At 45.0% G+C, this 25,363-nt stretch overlaps 2 protein-coding genes across 2 annotated transcripts in view; both read left to right on the top strand.

Annotated features, from left to right (window-relative positions):
* LOC137437920 (uncharacterized) overlaps positions 1–25,363 on the top strand; it is a 422,503-nt gene that overhangs the window by 12,702 nt on the left and 384,438 nt on the right. The window lies entirely within an intron of this gene.
* Positions 2,789–25,085, top strand: LOC137437916 (YY1-associated factor 2). The gene is made up of 4 exons (XM_068132652.2): positions 2,789–2,978; positions 3,082–3,207; positions 3,375–3,509; positions 23,806–25,085. Exons 1-4 carry the CDS (start codon positions 2,953–2,955, stop codon positions 24,131–24,133), a joined length of 615 nt encoding a protein of 204 aa, XP_067988753.1. The 5' UTR covers positions 2,789–2,952; the 3' UTR covers positions 24,134–25,085.

Below are 25,363 nucleotides of genomic sequence, written 5' to 3'. Positions count from 1 at the left end.
ACCAGGATTTGGAGGAGGGAGACTGGTTTGAGAGTTCAGTTTTGAGAGTGGAGAGATAGTGTTTGAGAGTACATGAGTGTTTGAGAGAGAGTGCACAACATACCACTGTACAACATGTCACGCATAACCTGTGTAATGTCACTCACATAATACATGTGCACAACATAATACAACGTATATAACATACAAAGTGTGCCAGCAATACACAGCATATGATGTCATGCAAAACAAAACAAGCCAAAGTGTCAGTGTCAGTGTCGTTATCGTTGGTTGTTATCTCCATTTGTGGGTTTCAGGAGGTGGAACGGAGTCCTCCCAGGACCCAAAGTATCCATCTCCTCTTCGGTAAGGGATCATGCATGGTTCATGGACCAAACTCTTGAACTTATTCAGTTTTCTTCCAAAGGCTCTTTCCATGATCGTCACCGAAATCTCCCGCGATGAAGCTAACTCCAAGGGCCTATCACTCACTCACCGCAGGCAGGTTGGTGGTCTTTCCGTCTTCTACCGACTCCTCTCTGGCCTTGCCCCCCCAGCTCTCTCTGGGCTCTGTCCCACAAATATTCCTACAGGTCGCACAAGATCTGCCTGCAACCCTCGTTTGGTTAAACTGCCAAAATCAAGACTCTCTGCTCACCTTCACTCCTTCATTCCTCTTTTCTCCCGCCTCTGGAACAAACTCCCTCACTCTCTTCAATCCCACTCCACCCTCCAAGTTTTTAAAACAGCTGTTCACCACCATCTCTTATCTTCCCCCATCCAAAACCTTGATCTTTTCTACCCCCGCTAATTTCACCCCAATTCCACTTTTTGAAATACCAACTTCTGTCCTGGAAGTCCTTGGTGTCCTTGTGCTTTATACTTCCCCCTCCCCCCCTCCCCCTTCCCATGCCTCCTCCCCCCGGGCCCTCTCCCTTCCACACATCTCCCTGCTCTCGGATGTTGTGTTTGTCTGGTCTGGTCGATTGGTCGATTTGTTTGTCTGGTCGATTTTGTTGTCTGGTCGATTTGTTTGTGAAGTAAATGTTAGCTCTTTCACGAGCCTCGATTCAGTATACAAAAAAAAGCAAGAAAAAAAAAGAAGAAGCAGGTCACTCTACTTTTTGGATTCAGACCAGGCCACACAACTGGGCCCTGTGCCTTTTCTGGTCTTCATCAATGATCTCTCTGACTCTGTCACACCCCACCGGTCCTCATCTTTCTCAGCTCCCCCCCCCCCTCTCCACTCAGATCGCCTTCCCACTCGGGTTTGCCAAATCTCAGACCCCCCCCCCCACCCTTCCCATTCAGGTCCGCCAAATCTCAGCCCCCTCCCCCCTCCCACTCAGGTCCGCCAAATCTCAGATCCCCCTTCCACTAAAATCCACCAAATCTCAGGCCTCCTCTCTGCGCGCGTGCATATCCTCCTCGACCGGTTAGTTGGCAAAACCAAGCAAGCCACGAGAGTCTTCCCCTCCCACCCCCACCAAAGCTGCCCAGGAAACTGTGGTATTCGGCCCGTTACTGGTTGTCATGGAGCTCGGTTCCCTGCAGGCATAACATAGCATAAAGGGAGTCGCCAAATCCCGGGTTTTCACTCGGTATGATGAGGTCGGAGAAACCCGGCAAGCTGCTGGGGCAGACCGTGTCCCAGATGATCCACGTGACTTAGGGCTTGCACGACCCTCTGCATCACCAAAGCCACCGCACACGGCATGACTCCTAGATTCTCACCTCGCTCTATCACATCCTCAACTGATGGAGCTCGACTTGAGGAAGTCCATCAAAGCCTAGGCTTTCCCACCCGGAAACACGGGGCCCACAAGACCCACCAAACTCCAGAGCGAGGCCACCCAAATGTACGTCGAACAGCGTGACACTGACCGACCACCATCTCATCCCATCAAAGCTGACGTTCTCAGGTCAGTCTTTGAAACTCATTTTTTCGACGCAGATCCTTGTCCTCTCCGTCCCAGGCGCGAGGGAGGCGCCACCACCGGCAACCCATGCCACCTCCCTCACGGCCGCCATCTTGTGTGCGTCTGTATGGTTGTAACCCACCACGTTAACATGGGTCATTGAGCGATGGTTACTATGGTGTTCATGTCATTCTTTGGGAGCTTAGGTTTGAAAGGAACCACTGTCACTGTGGACGGAATAGCCGGTTGGTTTCATTGTTTAATCACGTGACACGCAGACGACGATCCAGACTGCTTGTACTTTAATACCGTGACGTCAGACAGACAAATGAGCTTAAATAACAGGAAACGTTCGAGGTTTTTGATCTGCCACATCATGCAAATAAATTCCTCAACAAGTTTGAATGAACGAAGTGGAATTTCCAAATCAGTCATCGCCTGTAATGGTGACCTTTAGGATAACCAGTGGAAAATGTCCGCATGAGGCTTTTTAACCCTTTCTCCTGACAAACTATTAATATTATCGCCGTCTGGAAATTTTACAACGGACCTGGAAAGCGAGTGATGACGTAACTTGGCAGCACACGTGTTCCGTGCGATGCATCATTCGGAGAATGAAGAAATGAAAGAATCAAATTCGTGACGCGCAAACTGAAGTCGTAATCATGATGACGTCACCAAGCACCAGCAAAACCGATTCATTCGAAGCATTGCGCTGATTTGCTAAATGTTCAGTATGGGTAAAGAATATTAATTCCGAGTTTTTTTCGGAAAACCCGGCTCTTCAGCCTCGAAAACGAACGTTAAATGTTTTATTCTATTTTATTCGCACCAAAGCCGAACACGTTGAATGACCTCATCACCTCACGTTTCGTGAACGGTGTGTTCCTATTGGCGGATGCGGCATCACGTGATGCGGACGGTCCGCGTGGGTGGTTTCGTGGGGCAGCTGATCGGGCAGCTCGTCTGAGGTGCTGGAGAAGGAGAAGGGCGCACGGAGGGCATCCGGGTGTGTGTGAGAGAGAGAGAGAGAGAGAGAGGGTCTCGTCTCGACATGGCCGATTACAAGCGGCCTGGCAGGTGAGTGTGGATCCGTGAACACGTTCGTGTGACGGAGCTCGTCTGCGTCTGGGCGGGTGCGGACACCGACTGAAGCTCGCGTTTTGTCCCGTTGTACGAGCAGGCCCAAGAGGCAGGGCAAGACGAGCGCCGCCGGTGCGGGCTGGGAGTGCAGCGTGTGCACGTTTCGGAACGACCAGGGAGCGTACACGTGTGCGGTGTGCGACGCCAGGAAGGGCACTGCTACCAGGTGCGTGCGCGTGGTCGTCCCGTGGTCCGGGGCCGGACGGAGCGGCACGACCATGGAGACCGTTGTGTGTACACGCTTGTTACCGTAATAAGGTGTCCGCTTCGCGAAGCTTGGAGGTCCGTTTAGAGGGATAATGGGGAGATGATCAGGGTCCATCAACTCCGCAGGAAACCCCGACCCAGCTCGGTGCTGGCCGCCCAGCAGGCAGTGGAAAGGGTGGGTTGCCCCAGGAGACGGAAAGAGCGACGGGACCAGGAGGCGAGGGACGTTGAAATGGTCACACAGGAGGGAAAGCCCCAGAGGTTGGTACTCACTCCTCGCTCGGTCTTGTTGAATGTCTAAGCTTTGAGTTGTTGCCCTTTAGACTGTGGTGGTGACTCGAATGTTGAGGTTTGTAAAATGAGAAAAAAGGCCAAACGACAAAACGAAGTTGTGGACTTTATTCCCATCAAACAGTGTGTGCTCTGCTTCCTGAATTCTACGCCATTTGCTTCATTCACCAGGACAACAACACGTGGGATGGATTGTTTGGTGCTCCCATCAGAGCATGCAGCTTGTGACCTCAGATCCCAGGTTCAAATTTGGTGCTCCCATCAGAGCATGCAGCTTGTGACCTCAGATCCCAGGTTCAAATTTGGTGCTCCCATCAGAGTATGCAGCTTGTGACGAAAGAATCCCAGGTTCAAATTTGGTGCTCCCGTCAGAGCATGCAGCTTGTGACCTCAGATCCCAGGTTCAAATTTGGTGCTTCCATTGGAGAATGCAGCTTGTGACCTCAGATCCCAGGTTCAAATTTGGTGCTCCCATTGGAGCATGCAGCTTGTGACCTCAGATCCCAGGTTCAAATTTGGTGCTCCCATCGGAGCATGCAGCTTGTGACCTCAGATCCCAGGTTCAAATCCCATATCGTTTCGTTTGCCATGATGCGCACAAACGGTGTGCAAGGATTAGCTATCTAGTTCCATTAAGCGGTGGCCGACATCTTGTGATATTAATCATATTTATCCAAATATCCTGATCCTGCACTGCACTCACCCATCAAGGACATACAAGTTCTGCCTCTTCTTCTTCTTCCCTCTTTCATACCCAACACATTTGATTTCACCAGATTCCTCCAGACGACATGTCCAAGCTATGACAGTTTCTGTTTTACCATCAGCGCCTCCAATGTACATGGTAGTCTGACTTCTTCAAGTACTGATTTGTTTCTTCTTCTTGCAGTACGTGGAATATTTTACCTTAATCTCCAAACACCACATTTCAAAATTGTCAATCTTCTTCCTTTCATTCTTCTTCACTGTCCACAAATCACATCCATACGTTGCAATGAGAAATGCGAGATCATTCACCAGCCTCCGCTTGGTTTGTTTTGTCACATCTTTGTCTTTCTAGATCTTTGTCAGTCCTGACATTGCTGTTCTCCCCAACACTAATAATAGTCTGTTCATTTTTCCTCCACATTCTCCACTCCAACATTAGGACCCAGGAAGATGAAATTTTCCACTATTTCCACGTGACGGCCATTTCTCATTTGACAAGATTTGACGAATTTATATATATGTATATATATATATAGTTTTATTTATTATTATTATTATTATTATTATTATTTTTTCAGGCGGTAAACCTCCGGAATTTTTTTTCTGCAACATCTTAAATCTTTATTTTCTTTAAATTGACTGATACACTTGAACAATGCTGAACACAAATCGCCTTTTTGACAATTTCAAAACCCTTCCTTTTAGTAGTGCTTGGACAAAGTATTATGGCATTTTACGTCATTACGACCAATCAAATTTATTATATATATTTTTTGTATACAACATCGAGGCTCGTGTAAGAGCTAACATCAATCACAAAAAAAAAAAGTGGACACACGAAACATACAATAAAGGGAGCGGGAGACAAGATTGGGAGAGAGGGAAGCACACGAGTACAACAGCAGAGAATGGGGACAACGGAAGATCTGTGGGAGGGAGAGAGTTTGGGGGTTGAGGCATGGGAATGCGGGGGTAGTGGGAAAATATAAAACACATGGACCACCATGTGTCCATGTCTAGTTCTCTTTTGGGAAGAGAGTCCCAAAAACAGGGAAGTGAGGAAGAAAATATAAAACACATGGACACTGCTGGAACTTCCAGGAAAGAAAAAAGTCGGTATTTCCAAAAAAAAGAAGTGGATTTGAGGTGAATTAACGGGGGTAGAAGAGATCAAGGTTTTGGATGGGGGAAGATAAGAGATTGTGGTGCACAGCTGTTTTAAAGACCTGGAGGGAGGAGTGGGATTGAAGAGAGTGAGGGAGTTTGTTCCAGAGGTGGGAGTAAAGAGGAGTGAAGGTGAGCAGGGAGTCTTGATTTTGGCAATTTCACCAGAAGAGGATTGCTGGCAGATCTTGTGTGACCTGCAGGAATATTTGGGGGACAGAGCACAGACAGAGCTGGGGGAGCTAGGCCGGATAGGAGTCGGTAGAAGACAGAAAGACCACCAACCTGCCTGCGGTGAGTGAGTGAAAGGCCCTCAGAGTTAGCTTCATCGTGGGAGATTCCAATGATTCTGAAAGCTTTGGTTTCTACAGGGTGCAGCCGAGCTAGGTGTGAGGCAGGAGCACCAGCCCAGAGGGGAGAATAGTATTCCATTGAGCTGCAGATGAAAGCCTTGTATGTGGTGAGGAGCTCAGGTGTGCCAAGGAAGGACCTCGCACGATGGAGGATGCCCAGTCGGCGACTGGCTTTGGAGGCCAGCTTGGAAATGTGGTTTTCCCAGGAAAGATCATGGAAGATAGTGAGACCCAAAAGCTTGAGTGACAGAACTTCTTGGAGAGGATTGTTCAGAAAGTAGATGGGAGGGTTGTCCAGTCAATCTTTTCAGAGAGACATAGTAAGAGTGTGAGATTTGTCAGGATTGAAAGACATGTTCTACTTGTTTGACCACTCTGTGATTTTGTCAAAGTCTGCAGAGAGTGAGGAGGCTGCAGACTGCCGATCTGAGGGATGAGGAATGGAGAGGCAGAGAGTGGAGTCTTCAGCAAAGAGATAGAGAGGATTTTCCAGAGAGTCAGAGAGATCATTGATGAAGACCAGAAAAAGCACAGGGCCCAGAACACTGCCTTGGGAACTCCAGCCTGAACAGGAAGAGGAGATGAGAGAAACCCATTCAGGGCCGCACGTTGACTACGACTAGAGAGGAAGTCCGCCAGCCATGCGTGGAGATTTACATGGATACCAAAGGAGGAGAGTTTGGTGAGCAGAGCGCGGTGCCAGACCATATCAAAGGCACGTGATATGTCAAGGGAGATGGCTCTAATTTCCTGTTTGGCATTGAGGACCTCCATCCATTGTTGAGACAGCAGAAGCAGCATGTCCAGAGTAGAGTGACCTGGTCTGAAACCAAATTGATGATCAGAGATCAAGCTATTGGAGAAGAGGAAAGATATGATATCCGAAGCAATGATGGATTCCATGACTTTTGATGCTGATGATAATTGAATGCTGATGATAACTGATGATGATGCTGATAATTGGGAGAAGGCTGATTGGTCTGTAGTTGCAAGGATCTGTTTTTGCACCTTTTTTGTGTAAAGCGGTAATGTTGGCTGATTTCCAAGCAGATGACCTTGAGCAAAAGAGAGGGTGAAGAGAACAGAGAAAGGGTGAGATAGAGCGGCAGAGCAGGATTTTCAGACCCATGGGCTGATGCCGTCTGGTCCAGTTGCAGATTCATAGTCGAGGATTGACAGAAACTTCTCCACCTTGTCAGGAGAGAAGGACACAGAGTCCAGGAGCAGCTGGGTACGACTGGGTACGGTGTGTACAGAGAAGGACGGGTTTGAGACACAAGATTTTGAGGCAAACACAGAGTTGAGGCATTCAGCTTTAATCACGTGCGGAGTCAGCTGTGTTGCCGTTTGAGGTAAGGGAGGGGACGGAAGGGGAACAAACACAAGAAACAGATTTGACCAGACGCCACCAAGATTTGGAGGAGGGAGACAGGTTTGAGAGTTCAGTGTTGAGAGTAGAGAGATATTGTTTCCTGGCTGTCCTGACGATAGACACACACTTGTTCCGAGCTTTGTGAAAGGCTCTGAGATTTCCCTCGGTTGGATTAGCCTTCCATGAGGTGAAGGCAAGTTGTTTTCGGGCAACTGCCTCACCACAAGCTTCAGTGTACCATGGACGGGAGGAAGGGTATGACACTGAAGACGAGATGGGATAAAACTGTGCATGAGAGAGAGCAGTTTACTTTGGAAGAATTCGCAGGAAGAGTTGATGTCAGAGGCGGTGGAGATGGGAGACCAGTCCAGATGATTGATGGCTGCTTGAAGACCATGCCAGTCGGCCTGAGTGAAATGCCAGACTCGTCAGCGCTGAGGAGGAGTAGAGATGTGTATGTGTGTTTTATGATGATTTTATGATGTATGTTTTAGTGGAGATGTTTATGATGTTTTATGTGTGTTTTATGTGATTTATGATTTTATGATGTGTATGTGTACGTCGGCTAACCCTGAGAATGGCCAGAGAGATATCCACTTTAACAAGGAAATGATCAGAAGAACCGATTGGAGCAGAAGAAGAGCAGCAGGCATTTGCAGGGAAGTTAGTCATAAACAAGTATAGAAGAGAAGATGCTCCATTGACTGAGATCCGGGTCGGGAAATTGACAGATTGTGTCAGTCCTAATGAGTCGCAGAAGTCCTTTGCTGAGGTTCCATGGCTGGTGAGAGAGGAACCCACACACAGCCAGCTGGCATGATGACAGTTGAAGTCTCCACATATGAGGAAGAGAGAGTTGGGATGAGTGGATAGAAGTTAGTTGGTCCATGTTGTCAGAAAGGGAGATGTAAATGGAGTCATCAGTTTGGAGGACGGTACAACACATATATGAACAAAAGGTGGGAGCGGAGAGGAAGCCATATCCAGAGGTACTCTTTGGGGTGGGTGGAGAGAGGGCAGTGCAAGGAGAGTGAGGAAGAGAGTTTTTGAGAAAGATAGCAACCCCACCACCAGGATGAGGCTCAGGTCTATCATACCGGAGGAGGGAGTAACCAGGAAGAGATATTGAAGAATCAGAGACATCTTGAAGGAGGAAAGTTTCTGTTAAGCAGATTACGTCTGGTTTGTCAGAAGCAACTGTATGGAGAGATCAGTCAGGTTTTAGCGAAGGCCCTGGATGTTTGAGGTCCATACCATTAAGGAAGAGGGAGTGGGAGCGGTAGGGTAAGATGAGGGGTGAGAGGGGGAGGTAGGGAGATCTGTTGATTGTGTGTCGGAGATTGCAGAAGAGTTAGGAGAAAAGGAAGGACGAGGAGGACAAAAGGTATGATGGTGATGGGAAGAGGCACGGTGAGGTGTTGTTTGAGGGGGGGGGGGGGGGCAGAGCATAGTCGAAGGTTGGAGGAGGTGGAGGTATGTGATGGAACTGAGAGGAAGTAGCTTTGAGGAGGAGGAGGTGGTGGTGGCGATATTTGGAGAGAGATTGTAGGGGAGGGGAGATTAGAAGAGGAGGGGTGAGGGGTGAGAGGGGGAGGTAGGGAGATCTGTTGATTGTGTGTCGGAGATTGCAGAAGAATTAGGAGAAAAGGAAGGACGAGGAGGACAAAAGGTGTGATGGGAAGAGGCACGGTGAGGTGTTGTTTGAGGGGGGGGGAGGGGGCAGAGCATAGTCGAAGGTTGGAGGAGGTGGAGGTATGTGATGGAACGGAGTCCCGGAGAGGAAGTGGGGAGGATGTAGCTTTGAGGAGGAGGGGGTGGTGGCGATATTTGGAGAGAGATTGTAGGGGAGGGGAGATTAGAAGAGGAGGGGTGAGGGGGGAGTTTTGAAGGGGAAGGGGAGGGGTGAGGGGGGAGTTTTGAAGGGGAGGGGTGATGGGGGAGTTTTGAAGGGGAGGGGTGAGGGGGGAGTTTTGAAGGGGAGGGGTGAGGGGGGAATTTTGAAGGGGAGGGGTGAGGGGGGGTTTTGAAGGGGAGGGGTGAGGGGGGGTTTTGAAGGGGAGGGGTGAGGGGGGGTTTTGAAGGGGCGGAGTGAGGGGGGGTTTGAAGGGGAGGAGTGAGGGGGGGTTTGGGAGAGGAGGGGTGAGGGGGGGTTTGGGAGGGGAGGGGTGAGGGTGGGTTTGGGAGGGGAGGGGTGAGGGGGGGTTTGGGAGGGGAGGGGAGGGGAGTGGTGAGGGGGGTGTTTAGAAAGTGGACGATTGATGAAAAACAAACATTTATTACAACCTCGGTTTGTGATTTTCAAGTCAGAGATCCGTTTGAGAACGATAGAGGAGGGGTGGAATGAAGGTGAGTTTCGAGAATGTGGGGAGGAATGACTGTAAGAGATTGAATTTTTTTTTTGAAGTGGAAAGATTTGAAGAGGAAATTGAAAAAAGCCTTTTAAATTGGAAGAAAAACAGCGTGTTGTAATAAACCATTGAATAAAATACTGCAGGGGAAAGTTTAAACATATTTAAACAAAACCATGAAAACCAATCTGGGAAAAGTCCCTGAAGTAAGGACGTGAATCAGAGAAAGGAGAAAGGGTTAAATGAGATGAAGGAAACTAGAATTGGAAGGGCGAGTTACGGCTGGAGATGAAAGGAAGAGGTGGAAGAGAAGGAGATAAAGGGGGTGGGGTGAGGAGAGAAGGAAAAAGGAATTTATTTTTTATTTTTTTTCAGTATATAGAACATTAAACAAAGGATAGATGTTCGGGAAAGTTAGGGGGAGAAAAGGAAATCTAAAATGAGCAATACAGCAAAGGAAACAACTTAAATACACAAAACACCACATGGGTGAGGGAAGCCTCAATTTGCCAGACCGCAAACGCAGTGCGAGCAGAAAACGATTTAATTATACACAAGTTTGCGAATTGCAAACCAAGATTAACTCGAAAACACACAGTAACGCAAACAAAATGAAATAACGAGCGGAAATTTGACAAAGACACAAATGGGAAAAATACTTAAACTTTGATGCCGTGCAGTCGTCGAAGTCGCAACCTTTCTCAAAGGACCGGAAGCGGAAGTCAATTTCCATTTGCTGCTCATCGACCCCGCTCATGCCCTTGTTTCTTACGACAGCATGGGGTAAGGTGTTCTGTGAACTCTCTCGCTCTTTGTCTGCCCTATCGTGTCGTTGGAAGTCGGTATTTAGCCACTTGATGTCCTCTCGATGCATCTGGTTTTCATATGTATACGACTAGTCATACCAAAGACTTCGAAAATGATACGTGCTGCTTCCTTGCTTGATGTTCAGCATTTGAAAGGATAGAGCATGGACAAACAATGTTGGGAAGGCAATGGCAAACCACCCAGTATAACCCTTTTCAATAAACTGTTTTGGCAGCACCAACGTGTACGATACATCAAGTCAAATTAACATATGATATACTGTTGGGATTATACAACATTTTAAAAGGAAAAAGGCACAACTAACCAAAAAGGTAACTAACTAGATCGACTCTGCGTATCTTCCATATAAAACACAGTCAGTTTGTGTGTTTGTACAGATGTCTCTTCCCCTTCATAAGGGTGGGTTTTAAAGACATCTTTTAACACAAATGTGTGTTCACTATGGTTTGATTTTCACTTTGGGGTGACTATTTTTGAGGATAAAACAAACTCGAAAAACATTTTCCATAAAAGAGTAATTATGTCTCTTCTATTGGAATTGTAGACGGTGGCTTGCAAACCGAGCCTCAGGGGCGGTGTACAGAAACGTTTTTTAAAATAACAATAAATATGAGGTGCAGGAAGGTGAAATTTGCTGCACATGATGTGCAATGTGTGCAGAGTAAAATGAGTGTTAATTTATATCTGTATAAAACCAAAACCACCGTTTAGAGGCCATTTTTCCCCGCAAAGCGGGGGTTGGCCTTTTCGGGGACCGTGGTAGTTGTTGTTTTTTGGTCCCCTTTTTGAAGCAATGTTTTACGGCCGGATGCCCTTCCTGACGCCAACCCTTTTTGCCGCCTTCAACGACAAACAGGGAATTACCAGTGAACTGGTACTCAATTAGCCGACCTCAGAAGGATGACAGGCTGAGTCAACCCCCCTGGCATTAATTCGGCGATCGACCGAGATTCGAACCCAGGATCCTAGGATCCTAAGCCGGCACCCTAGCCCAACACCAGGGATAAAAAAAATATGATGGATAAAAATAAATATCTAAATTATATAAATATAAATATCCAGGGATAAAAATTTATATCTGTATGATGGCTAATAAATAAAGAAGACACAAGCACACCTGACACTAGGCCGGCCGAGGCTTCAGACTTTGGCACGCTCACGGGCCTGCTCCGTCGCATAAACTGTTCCAACCCATTATTTTTGATGGGCTTTTATACTAATCTAGTAATAAACAGGCAAGAACAGATCCGGTTTCTAGCAACCTTTCATGAGCTTCCTCAGGCCAATAGACCCCGAGCCTCAGCGTATCCGCTTTCATTCCTGAGGTGACAATTCCTTTACAGTCATGTGCCGGTGCGAGGGGTCAATTGAGTGTTTTTATCGTGTTGACCTTGAGCATAAAATGACAATCGCATCATCGATGGTTTCTCTGGTCTTTCTGTTCGTGGTCTGGTTTTGTATGTGTGGGGGTGAGCAAATGTGTGTGTTCTTGTTTTTTTTGTGTTTCCAGGGTACGATTATTATTGCTATGTTAGTGTCCAGGTTGAATGTGGTGATGCTTGGGTTGCGTGATTCGTGGAAGCTCCGTTGGGTGTTGTACACGTGTGGGTGTCATGTTGTCCATATGCTTTGCACCATTCAATTTTTTGCCATTTGTATCAGGTGTGTATTGTGAGTGTCTGCAGTCCCCCCAGTTGGACCACCTTTTCGGCCTTTGACGTGCCATGCTTCCGGTATCGATCCATGTTTTTGTTGGATGTCGCCTAACTGCTCTATCATGCACATCTAGCCTTGGTTCCAAATTCCTTCCAGTTCCACCAATTCCAGGTCACAGTCTCTGCATGTTGAAGGGAAAAAACTACTCTGGATTTGTCACCAGTTACCCTGTCCTTTAGTTTTGAAATGACATTGTGGATGGTGTGTAGAGGCTTGTACGCTACACCAATCTGTATGCTGCGTACTAGCGTTGGGCAAAATAATCGATTACCTGGTTAAAATCAATTCCCTCCATCGGAACTGGGATTCGAACCATAAATTCTACAGAACTGATTACCCATCTGTAACCGTATGAGTTATTTGAAAAAAGTGCAAGGGTGCCAATATTTTTGGCCATGACTGTGTATCTGGTGTTGGCTTAGCGGTTAGGGTGCCAGCTTGGGATCATAGGATCCTGAGTTCGAATCCCGGTCGATCGCTCAATTAACGCCAGGGGGGTTGACTCAGCCTGTCATCCTTCTGAGGTAGGCAAATTGAGTACCAGCTTGATGCGATGAATGAACCCGGTGTGTACCCCGGTTTAGAATAGGTACACCGATCCCTGCGCATCGTAAGAGGCGACTAAGGGTTGGTGTCAGGAAGGGCATCTGGCCATAAAACATTGCCTCAAAACAGGGAACCATGATTGTAATGGGGCCCGCAAGGCTAACCCCCGCTCTAGTGGGGAAAATGGCCTTAAAACGATCATTCATTCATTCATTCACTGTGTATCTTTCTGTTCACTCACTGACTCATTAACTCACTCATATAAATGTTTAGTAGTTTATCGGTGGGATACAATGCTGAATTTTTGCATACTGATATACCTCAAAGATAAGGTTCCAGAAAGTATCACAAAACTATTCTGAAATGGCCTTAAGTGAGCTGGTGTTTCCTGGTTTTATGGACGTTACGATTATAGAGATTAAGTTTTTAATGTTTATAGACTATGTACAGTTTGTGGAAAGAACTCGTAAGCATTTCTCATTTATTGACAAGTGGCAAGTGTTAGTGCATATTTTATGTCATATATAACAAACATTCCATTCATAATTATATAAATGAACAGGATTATAAATAATTAATTGACATATGTGGGAAAATTACACACCCTGACGAGGAATCAAACCCAGCTCCCCTGGGCTCCCTGCTGCAGTTCCTAGAGGACCTGGGTTCGATTCCTGGTCTGGGCATGTAATTTTCCCACATATGTCAATTAATTCAATTCATAACATGTTCTCATTGGTGCATATTTTCCCTGTATTCACAATCCACATGACTAGAAATCCTGGATGTAAAGATCGCTTTGTGCTGACAAGTTGACTGAAAACACAAGACCCTACATTATAAAATTTTCGAAATACAGATGAGATTGGCAAAAAATGTTTATGCAAAACAAACCCATTCACAGCCTTTTTACATCACTCTGTTGGTGAAATACACCGCCCCATGAACGCCGCCAAGGAAGAGGGACAGAGACACTCAGCTGAGCGATGCTTGTTTCGATCCACTCCTTTGAAACAGTCGGGGGAGAGGCTCCCACAGAATACAAAATGGAATTTGGGTTTTGGAAAGGAATTGAAATATCCCATGGAGCTTGCAGGAAAGAACTAGAGAGTCCACCGAACACCTTGCCCCGCGCAGTCTTGAGGAAAACGACAAAGGAAGGGTTTTTTTTTTTACTTTCCCTTTGTGTTTCTGAGCACTATCTACATTCCCTACGGGCTGCCATTTTGTCTGAATCTCGATATTCCCCAACACTTGGAGCAACTAATTTGATTGGTCGGGATGGCATAAAATGTTGCAATATTTTGTCCAAGTACTGCTAAACTGGACGGTTTTGGAAGTGCGAAGAAGGTGAGTTGTGTTCTACAGTGTTCACGTATATAATTCAATTTAAGTAACGTAAGGATTTTTAAAGTTTTCTGCCGTTGATGCAGTGTCTATTACACCACCTTGTTTAACATGTTGCCTGTTGTTTGTCCCTTATACATCCCTAAAACAATACGTTTCCTATTTGGAATAATTTTCAATTTTGTTTGACTGCCAGACAGGTAGACAGACAAAAAATTACTTTAGTCCTCTCTGCACGCATGCACGATCGGGATGAAATTCCATACAATTTGCCAAATTCAGGGTCAAAGTACTGTTAAACTGCAGGTTCATGTTCCGGTTTGTGTTCTACTGTCTTCAGAAAAGTTCAGAATATAAAAAAGAAAATGTTCAGAAAATAGAAATTCAGGAGTTCCTCATTCATAGACTGATGTCTGTACACAAAGCGAACCAATTGCTTAACCCTGCTTTGTGCTTTGTAACTCACGCGGGGTAATAATGATCATGCATGTGTTGATCATGGAGCTTGCAGGAAACCCGGTGTACACTCATGGATGGGAATTAAGCAGAATCCTCATTTTGTCCTCGATAAAAAGACAACTTGGTGACGTGGAACTGATTCAATGTCCATTCTGGGGCGAGTTGAGAATGTTTCACGGCTTGGAAAGACAATCAGAGATCAAAGCAATTACAAAGGACCAACAGCAATCACAAGAGTTCACACAGTTATAAAATAAACAGCACAATGATACAACGATCAGCACAACAGAACTCTCTGATAATCTCTAAAAAAATGTTCCTCGACTTCAGCTTTATATCGGAGTTTTCACAACACAATGGTATAGGATGCAGGTGTGGTGACACCACCCTATCTATTTTAGAGGTGACATCTTGTGTCAGCAATCCACCATGACAATCAAGGGAAAACTTATGTGAATGGGCATATGAAGCAAGACGTCAAAGTGAGAGAAGTTTTGTTAGAACTCAGGACTATCTCTGATTGATGTCTCTCCTTTTCAAACTCCCTCATACAGCTTTCTCACTAGGCCAAAGGTTGTTTATCCTTTGCCAGCACAAATGGCTTTGAGCATTGTGATCGATGTTCTTGTTCGAGGTCGAGTGACATTTTTCTGTCTCTCCAATCCAGACAGTGTCTCCTTCATATTATTTCATTATACCACTGTCCCTTTGACATACATATTGTCGCGTTCCTGGGGTAAACACCCCTGGGCACGGATTAGCCGATCGAGCTTAAACTCCGAGGCATTCAATCCAATGGCAGTGTGAATACGCGCGGGGGATGAGGGCAGCGAAGCTTTTACCTGTACGGATCTCACCGGACGTCTTCGACCCTGTTAATCAATTCAAACCGACACGGAATTAAAATGTACAAATACCGGCTTTATTGAAAGGAATGCCTGTAATAAAGGAATGCACAATAAACTAAAATTCCTAATTGAGGGACCCTCCACACAGACTCGTATACAACACAAGGGGGAAAAAAACTGGAAAATAATGCGTGTGTTTTTGTACTTAGCTCTGAGCGGCTCTTGAACCCCGACAGTCCGCGGCCGGGTCCCGGAGGTCCGTGCACGGGAAACGCACTCGCCCTTGCGCGAAGTCCGTGCGTGGTAAGCAGGCCTTAGCGCGCCGTTCGTTCACTCCAGCTGCACTCGTTCTCGCCATCTGCTTCACACAGCACCCAGACAATGCACAGCCAGCACCAACGGGCCAAGGAAAGGACAATGCGGTCGCTCAAACTGATGAAAGCCAGGGACCACAAAGACAAAATGCACGACTGTGTCGGCCTTTCACGAACGCCAGGAAGCGAGAGGGTGTGGTGTGCGAATGCCTCCACCAAGAGTGAGCCTGAACTCCAACCGCACACAACGAGGACCCAATGCAATCGAGCACCGTATATGTGACCATTTGATTGCAATGTCCCTGGCGCAAGAGCTAAAATATCCACGTCTGCTCGCCACCAAAGCCAGGACCCAAGAGGACAAAATGTCGGGACTCAAGTCTTTTGTTCTAAAAGCTCATGTCATCTGACGACCCCCGTACGTGCTCCAATCAGCGAGTCCCTCTCATCGCTCAACCATACTGGACCAATCACTGCTCTTTGGCGCATGGCCTCACCGACCTGCCTGCTTGATGTTGCGATGTGGCAGGTGGCGGCGCCAGCGGTATTGTTCAATGTCTTGTTCCGGTTACTTTTATTTTAGGTGTGGAGTGCATGGCGGGTGTGGTTTGTCATAAGGAACAAGGGGAAAAGTAGAGGCGATGACATACAGAGGATTAATTACCCTTAATTCTCAACTAATTAACATAACCCCACCCCTCGTCATGAGGACAAAGATACGACCTTGCACGCCATCCGGCCTGACTTATGTACATCAAGGTGGCTACACGACATATGGAGCACACTACCCGAAACAATCCTACCTGGCCCTAAGGTAATGCATGGCCTACCCCCTCACAAACATAACAATATGTAGTCTGAAGTTTATAGAGAAATATATATATATATATATATATATATATATATATATATATATATATATATATATATATATATATATATATATATATATATATATATATATATGTGTGTATATGTGTGTGTGTATGTGTGTATATGTGTGTGTGTATATGTGTATATGTGTATATATGTATATATATTGTTATGAATTTGGTAGAGCAACATCTAGAGCTAGGTAGATCTGAATAGGTAGGTATTCAGCTGTCGTGACAGGGACTCTACATGTAATAAGTTCTTGATGTTTAGGCGTTTGTCGGGGGAAGATGTATGATTGTGGACCTACCTGGAGGTTCGAGTGTTAAATAGTGAGGGATTAAAGGTAACGCCCCTGTGAGTCTCACCTAGTAGTCAAACCTTTGTCCATTATGGCACTGCAAACCACATAAACATTAGTTAGGTCCTTAGCGCAACATTAAATAATTCCTTTCCCTGACAATGACTTCGGAATAAATGGACAGGAAACCAGGCCAAAAACACCGCCACAATACACCGCCACCGTTTACACCTCCAAGGCCTACAAACCTCGCCTGGCACGTGTTACACAAGAACCGCGGGGTCGGGGACGGGAGATGTCAGGAGTGGGATGCCGCAGAGGGCGTGACCTGGGCGAGCCGGCGAGTTGGGAGGCTTTTGATTGGCTGAGGAGTGCGCCAATGTGACGTCATCGGCCACCAATATTAGCGACGGTCGGACGCCATTTCGGACACAGGGCACACAGCACACAGAGCAGTCGGCAGTTGGCACTGAAGAGTTGGCACAGAGCAGTTCGTACGGCAGTTCGTTGGCAGTTGGCACAGAGCAGTGAACAGTTGGCACTTGGCTGCCAGCACTCCCGCAGAGAGTCGAGTCGAGTGGAGTTCAAAGGAGTCCTTCCTGGCCCTGGTCGAGTGGAGTTCGTTTGCTTTGTGCAGCCCTGCGTTGGACCGTTGGAGCAAGGGAGCTCGTGGTGTGGGTGTGCCGTTGAACCGACGAGGCCTGGTGGCGGTTGAGCGCGGCCGTGTTACAAGAAGACGAAAGGAGCCAGATAAGCCCGAGCTCCGCGTTTACACTTTACCTGACGAGACGTGTTATTTTCGTATTCATAATCTCCCTCGTATCGTGTTTGGTATCTGTTGTGTGTGGGATCCCAATTTAGGCTTATTAGAGTTATTAGTACTACCGGCGCGGGCTTTTTCACTGTCTTTACTTTTCATTAATAAATCCTTGTATTATTTTCTGTATATATCTGAACGCAGTTTTCCTGGGTGTTTCATTTTAATAGATAAGGCTGCGGAGCTTTGCTGTGTCTGCCATTCCGCGCGTTTAACTTTGTGTTGAGTTTGAATCCGCCATTGAGTTTTCGCCTCGGGAGTTAAAGTCTCGCAAATCGGCCATCCGTAACTGTGGTGTTAATCACGGTTGCGTAACAATATGTATATATATATATATATATATGTATATATATATGTATATATATATATGTATATATATATGTATATATATATGTATATATATATATATATATATATATATATATATATATATATATATATATATATATATATATATATATATATATATATATATATATATACAGTGATCCCTCGTTTATCGCGGGGGTTACGTTCCAGAACCCCCCGCGATAGACGAAAATTCACGAAGTAGCGACCATATTTTTATTTTATTATTTATATATATTTTAAAGCTTTATTACCCTCCCCACACTATTAACCTTTCCCACACTCTTATTAACCTTTCTCACACTCTTATTAACCTTTCCCATACTCTTATAAACACTTCCTATACTCTTAAACACTTTTACACTCTTAAACATACGTAATTTTAACAACATATAAAATTCTAATGGGTACTCACCATTGAAGATACTGTAGCTACCCATGGGTCCCCCAAGGAAGACCAGCATCAGAATCTCCTTGCTCCAGCCGGTGACGTCACCGGCGGGGATCCCCGGCGCGAGAGTGGCTGGTCACGTGACCGCTAAAGCGTGCCGCGCTTTGCGGGTATAATCAGCTACACCTGTTGATCACGTGACCACCGAAGCACGCCACGCTTGAGAGGCGTGGCTTTCGGTTTCTGGTTGTGCTTTATAATGCAGCCCGATATTAAAACGGGCTTTTCAGTGTTCCCGAGTTGTTTTTGAGAATAAATATCTTCTCGGACGAGTTTGTGTCTTGCCCGTCATTTCGTCCGTATCAAGCAAGAGCCCCGGCTCTTCAATACTACAACTTGCGTGATGAAGATGATGATGAATTAGCTGTGCAGTACTGATGACGATGAAGGTGATGACGATGATGAATGTACTGCACAGCCAGAAAGAGCATTACAGTTACCCATTACGTGGGTAACTAGCGCAAATGGAAGCTGCCGCATCTGCGTTTTCCATACGCACGACTCTTTGTCTACCCTTCTACTGTACACTATGTACAGTATTTTATTTCTTGTAATATGTTTTAATTAAAGTATTTTTCTTATTTCTTTACGTTTTTTTAATTTTTTAGGCTAGAAAATGCTTATTTTACCACAAAAATATTTAAAATAATAGTATATAAAAATACATTTATACCGCAAAATCCCGCGATATAGCGAAAAATCCGCGATATAATTTTACATATACTAGCGAGAAAAACCCGCGATGTACCGAAGCCGCGAAAAGTGAACCGCGATATAGCGAGGGATGACTGTATATATATATATATATATATATATATATATATATATATATATATATATATATATATATATATATTTATTTATTTATTTATATACACACTACTGTGTTCAAAAAGTATCCGACCTTTATTTTTCGTGCGTAAAAAAAAAGAAGAAGCTAGGGAGGCGTTGATTGGTGCACGTATGTAGGCGATGCTAATGCGCACGCGTGAATTTTTTCCCACCTGCAGAAGCTGTCATTCGACGGCAGACCGCCGATGAGTGAGGACATGTAAGTGAGCGCCGTCGGATTTTCGTTTTTGACAAAATGACGGAAAAACTTGAACAACGCTACTGCATCAAATTTTGTGTAAAGCTTGGCGATTCCCAAGTGGAAACGATCCGCAAGATTCAACACCATTCATTCCATTATGAAGGAGGATTTGGGCTTCAGGAGAATCTCAGCGAAGTTCGTACCAAAGCTGCTAACGATTGAGCAGAAGCAACTCCGTTTGGAGATCGCACAGGACATGCTGGAGACTGTGAACAGCGATCCCAGCTTCCTCAACACAGTGATCACTGGCGATGAGTCCTGGGTTTATGGGTACGACCCAGAAACCAAGTTGCAGTCATCACAATGGAAGCATCCAACATCCCCGAGGCCAAAAAAAGCAAGGCAGGTCCGCAGCAATGTCAAAGTCATGCTGACCGTCTTCTTCAACTCCAGAGAAGACATCATGCGGAATGCGACGGACCAGCTGCGCGCCATCCCAAAAGAGGCGTTCCAGCGCTGCTTCCGACAGTGGCAGAACCGTTGGGAGAAGTGTGTGGCAGCCCAAGGGGACTACTTTGAACGAGATTATTATTAAAAATTTTTTATCTGGATGCGAGTATCTTTTATGAACAAAGGTCGGATACTTTTTGAACACACTACGTATATATATATATATATATATATATATATATATATATATATATATATATATTTACACACACATATACACACACAGGGGGCTGCAAAAGTAGGTATACAGTAATGAAAAACAAAACGTGAGCACAAAACGTATTTTATTGATTATACAAGCATATCAATAATAACATATCAATAATAAACCTATCAATAATAAACATATTAATCCCTCAAATGTTCAAACTGTTTGCCCCCGGCATTCACACACCAGTACTGTTTCAAAATCCATTTGCGCTCCTCGTCCGTTGAATTACCAGCCATCGTTAAATTTCCACTTCATCTGCAAATAATAGATGTATTATAGAAAAAATTACGAAAATAAAAAGATAAAAAATGGTAATAATTATTTTAATGAATTAAATGAATTCTAGTATTAAATGAATCCTAGCACCACTATTATAATACTGGTAATATTGGTATAATCCTTACTGTATACCTACTTTTGCAGCCCCCTGTATATATATATCCGCAAGATTCAACAGGAATTGTGTTGAATTCCTGTTGAATCTTGGAATTCATACATAATATGTATGTACACATACATATTATACCATGTACATATATATATCCTTTTCTTAATAGTTATAAGTACTATCAACTTCATTTATACGATACTAGCTGAATGCACCCGGCATTGCCCGGGTTCTTTTTGAATGAATTTAATCTTCTGTACTATAAAAGGAATTAAACGCGGCCTTGCGAAGCAGCAGAGTTCGACTATCCGGCCGCGGCCGCATTTCGTTCATTTACTACTATAATTCAGCGTTTACTCGCGGCCGTAGAAGATTGACTACTATAATTCAGCTCAGCTTTTAATTGCGAAATGAACCCAGCCCGGCCGAGGCGGCCTCGACCGGTCTCGCCACCTAGCCTATAACCTTCCTGGGGCCCGTCGCGACATTTTTTGTTTCAGAGGTTTCCCTCCTATCTTTCACCGTTCAGGAGATTAGCGCGTGCAGACAAACAAACAAACAAAAAATATTTTATACGATATAAAGAGGGATAAACGCAAATATAGCTTTTTACACTCATCGTTAAAGCAGTGAGCACTCAGTCCCTGTGTTTTGCAGCTGCAGGCATTGTCAAAACATCAAGGCCAGGTGGATGCCATCTCGTCTTTGAGCATGCAAGTGGCTTGTAAAGCATAATCTTGTGGCATTTCTTTTAGCCAGCTTGGTTTCAAGTACAAGTTTCACTTCATTAGATTTCAGAATTAATTCTTCTTCCACATTGGGAAGGAATGTGATTGGATGGCATTTGGTTTTGGAAGCTTCCTGTGAGATGGAGCTTGCCCCTCTAGAGCCCAAGAACACATGCAGTCATGGAAATTTTTTTTTATTTCGTTTAAATGATTTATTGTGGAACACAAAACAGGAAAAATACAAAGTTTCGAAGAAATTAAGCCGTTGACCTGCTTTTTGGCTTTGGGTCATATGTGACCCATTGGGTCATTGTTGACCTATGGTGTACTGGTCTCAATAAATCTAAAATATATCATAAAGTTGCGCTGACTGTTTGTACATCTGCTATGGATGTGCAAGGCATTGATTCGGGATTTACACTGTGACACGCACCATTGTGTACCCCTCCTCGTCTTCCCAGGCTTGTAACCCCACTTGAAATCTAAACAGGAGCATATATCTGTAACTGTTTACGCAGAATGGTACGCCTTGTAGCAATTTCGTTTTTCCGTGAAACACAGTGGCACCTCACACTTTTCACAGTATGTGTCGGTTTTCATTTTTACACATAAGGCACAACGGTGCCTTTTTTCACTCTTGATTGGCCAGTGGGCTACTTGCTCTTTTCGAGAGTCCAAGTTCGGTGGCCGACGAACTTGTTTTGGTGGTTTGGGAGCACTCGGACTGGCGTCGCTTGGTCTACCTCGCTTGCGGATGCTATTGACTTCGATGATGCCGGTTGCAATTGTTGCCTGGAAACTGCGAAGATTGCACGCTTGCTTCTTGTCTCTTCGCAGTTGCTCATGGTCGCGACGGTACAGGAACCAAACGTTGACAACGCCATTGGCTACAAACTGCCAAAACAAGTACATGTACCATCGACGCGATTTCAGTGGATATTTGTAGCGCGAGATACACGAATCCATGAGGTCAATTCCTCCCATGTTCTCGTTGTATTCCTTGATGACATTTGGTCTGAGTACTTCAACGAAATCCTTTTTCTTCTTATCCCATCTACGTGCCATATCGAGTGGTTCTGGTCCAGTGCATGTAGACATAAGCGTGACGGGCTTGGTGTCGATCCACCTGACACAAACTATGTTTGTGTCCTTTTCAACACGGCAGTCGTAAGTTCCCCGACCACGTTTGGTCATCGCTTTCTCATATCTCATTTCTCATATTTCTATCTCATTTCTTTCATCACATAGTTATTGTGCTTTTGCAGTGTCTCGCACAGGTTGACAATGATGTCACCTCCATCTCCGATGTGACTTTTTTCTCTAGCAGCATTGTTTTTCCCCTGATATACGTCAAAGTCGTGCAATAGACCAGTCACACTGCATCTAGCCCAAATCTTGAATCCCCATTTTGTCGGTTTTCCCTTCATGTATTGCTTTATCCCACTGAACGAGCCCTTGAACGCTACCATCATTTCATCGATAGACTGCTCCTTGCCAGGAACAATCTTCAGACACTGCTCACGAAACTGACATCACCATCCAGCTGGGAAATGACATCATGTACATTTAGGGTCCTTCTTCTCTGTGTGTGCAATGACATCCTGCGAGTCAAAAAGGAACACGTATTTATATGTAAAGTCGGCAAATAGTAGTTAATTTCAGGGCAGGATATAAAAGAAACGCTTTCAAAACGATGTGACTCAATATTTATCAATAACCATCGTATAAGAGGAGCCTATCAGACATGTGTCCACAATTTCAGGTAACATCAAGACCCAGTGGGTCACTGGTGGTCCACCAACATGACACCCGTAGCCCAGTGGGTCACCAGTGACCCATCGACATGGGAACCCCTGTAGTCAGTGGATTTTTCTTACTAAAAGTATATAGCATATTCATTTACATTCGATGACCTTTCATTTGAATAATTACCATCAGTAGTTACGGTAAACTTACCTTTATGTGTGTCTGACAACCTTTCCGTGGTCCAGATCTGAGGTCAGCATGTAACAATGGGGGCTTCCATCTTTGATCAGAGAGTGAACCTCAGTGGCGCCATCTATACTGACTTACATGTACTAACGGGGTCACGGATGGAACACTGAGCGTAAAAGGGTGTGGATATTGATATGTGATCAGCGTCTTAATTAATGGGTGGCAGCTAATTAGGCGGGGTCATATATGACCCCTAGGGCTCTATAGGGAATTGCTCATTGCTGATGGTGTTATCGGATTGTTGGTTCAAGGAGCGACAGTTCTGCCAGCAGTTTCTTACAGGTTTGCTGTGCACCACCTTTGGTGACAGCAACCTGTTTTATACAAAGTTTAATTATCTTTCAAAAGAGTTAAAATTTTGTCTAAATTACAATCAGTTACAATGTAAGCACAATCGGTCTAATCCAGCTGTGGCCTAGTGTCCATTTCCAATCGTTGTGAATGGCACATGTTGCCAATTGCATAGCAGGAAGTGTGATGGGAGATTACTATGACAAAAGTGCAAACCTTTTTTTGTTAAAAAAAAAAAGAGGACTTGTGAATAGACTCTTGCACAATTTGCTTGTGTACTATATTTCGCCATACTTCTCCATCCTTTTTGTTTTCAGGCCGCAACTTAAAGATGTGGACTGGAGTCATGGTCAGCAGTTAGCTGTCACTGTTGGAAAAGTCACAGTCATCATTACCGACCTCCAGGACTGGCCTCTCCAGCACTCGAGCACAGAGGCGGCAGTAACCGGGAGCAACGCGAAGAAGCCTGGCCCCGACGGGTGCGCTGCCGGCGATCGAACGGGAAGTCGTGGCACAGAATCGGAAGTTAACAGACTCGGGGTAGGAAAGACCAAGCCCGACTGGGAAAGGGTGGCATTGGGAAAAGAAAAGGAACATGGGATGGTGGCCAGTGCTGCTTGTGCTATGGCATTGGAGACGCAATGAAAGATGACGGATAAAGGTCCACTGTTGTTACACTTTACTATTACCCTGTTAAAAATATCGGGATAGTACGGTGCTCCTGGTGTAGGTAAAATGGTTGAAAGCTGAATCCAAACGCAGGGATCTCACCATGGCAGATAACGTCCTGTCTTTGCAACCAAATCGTTCACCTGCTGTGGTGACTAAATAATTCTGGTCAGAACATTCCATGGACATTGCTCGATGACATATTTTCAACTGAATTGGAATAAATTATAAGAATTTGGGAAGGGAAGTAAATATGCATTAAATTTGATTGTTTAATTTATCGTAGTTCATAGTCGTAATAAATGAGAAAGCCTCTTCCTGCTCTGAGGGTTTAGTTGTGACAGTTACGATGGTTGGAACTGCAGGACCTTCAGTGTGCAGAGAGGGAGAGGATCGCCTGAGATGTCGGTGGGTGAAAGGTGGCGCAATCCACAAGGGCATTTCATTAGAATGACTTATGGAAGTAGGAAAAAAAAAAAAGTACATTACTGAACTATCAATCCCACAGACCGAGTGCAGAAAAGCTTGGCTCCTGAGCCTTCCCAAAAGGCCGTGTTGAGGGTCGACCTTTTACGTTACGGTATTTTAACACTACCGCAGTGTCGGCAACAGTTGAATGGATAAATATGAAGGATTACAGCCACAAGAGCTATGTATTTAAAAATGAATAACATTTTACATATGGCTGGGTGCATGCTGGTAAACTACCCTCGACTCGTAGGAACAACAATTCGTTTTTAATCCATTAAAAATAATTACGTCTGCAAAAGGCAAATTATATTATGAGTTTTTTTTTGTTTCTCTTCCTTTAACCTGTTTTAAATGTTGCTTTTGCCAGCAGATGCAAAAAAAAAAAAATTTGTACAGCGGAATCTCATGACATATCACCGTGATCCACCAAGCATTCCATAAAATCATGCAAACTTCACTCATTGTGTTCTCATTTCGACTGATTTAAAAAAAATATATATATATATATATATGCCCGTCACCCACAACCTGGGCTTGAGTCAGCCTGTGGGCTTGGTGTGTCTGCAGCCTGCGATCATTGAACTCACACAGGTTAGTGTCACCCTAAAGCCTGGCTCATGAGGGCCAGCACTGACCACAGCTGCTTGGGCCAATGTCAGTCCATGATGCCCAGCAGCCTGTGCTCAAGGACCCTCCATCCACAGCCTTGGTTCAAGTTGACCCGCATCTTTGGTT

This window comes from Myxine glutinosa, assembly GCF_964187855.1.
Source record: "Myxine glutinosa chromosome 12 unlocalized genomic scaffold, kmMyxGlut1.1 SUPER_12_unloc_2, whole genome shotgun sequence".
In the NCBI taxonomy this organism is placed as follows: domain Eukaryota; kingdom Metazoa; phylum Chordata; class Myxini; order Myxiniformes; family Myxinidae; genus Myxine; species Myxine glutinosa.
The sequence above is the reverse complement of the archived record's forward strand: the minus strand, read 5'-3'. Positions and strand labels throughout refer to the sequence as shown.

Bases quoted from the DNA above. Each gene is read 5' to 3' on its own strand.
- LOC137437916 (XM_068132652.2), top strand. From the start codon at position 2,953: ATGGCCGATTACAAGCGGCCTGGCAG. The intron at 3,208-3,374 runs GTGCGTGCGCGT...TCAACTCCGCAG, and splicing joins AGGAAGGGCACTGCTACCAG to GAAACCCCGACCCAGCTCGG. The intron at 3,510-23,805 runs GTTGGTACTCAC...TTTTGTTTTCAG, and splicing joins CAGGAGGGAAAGCCCCAGAG to GCCGCAACTTAAAGATGTGG.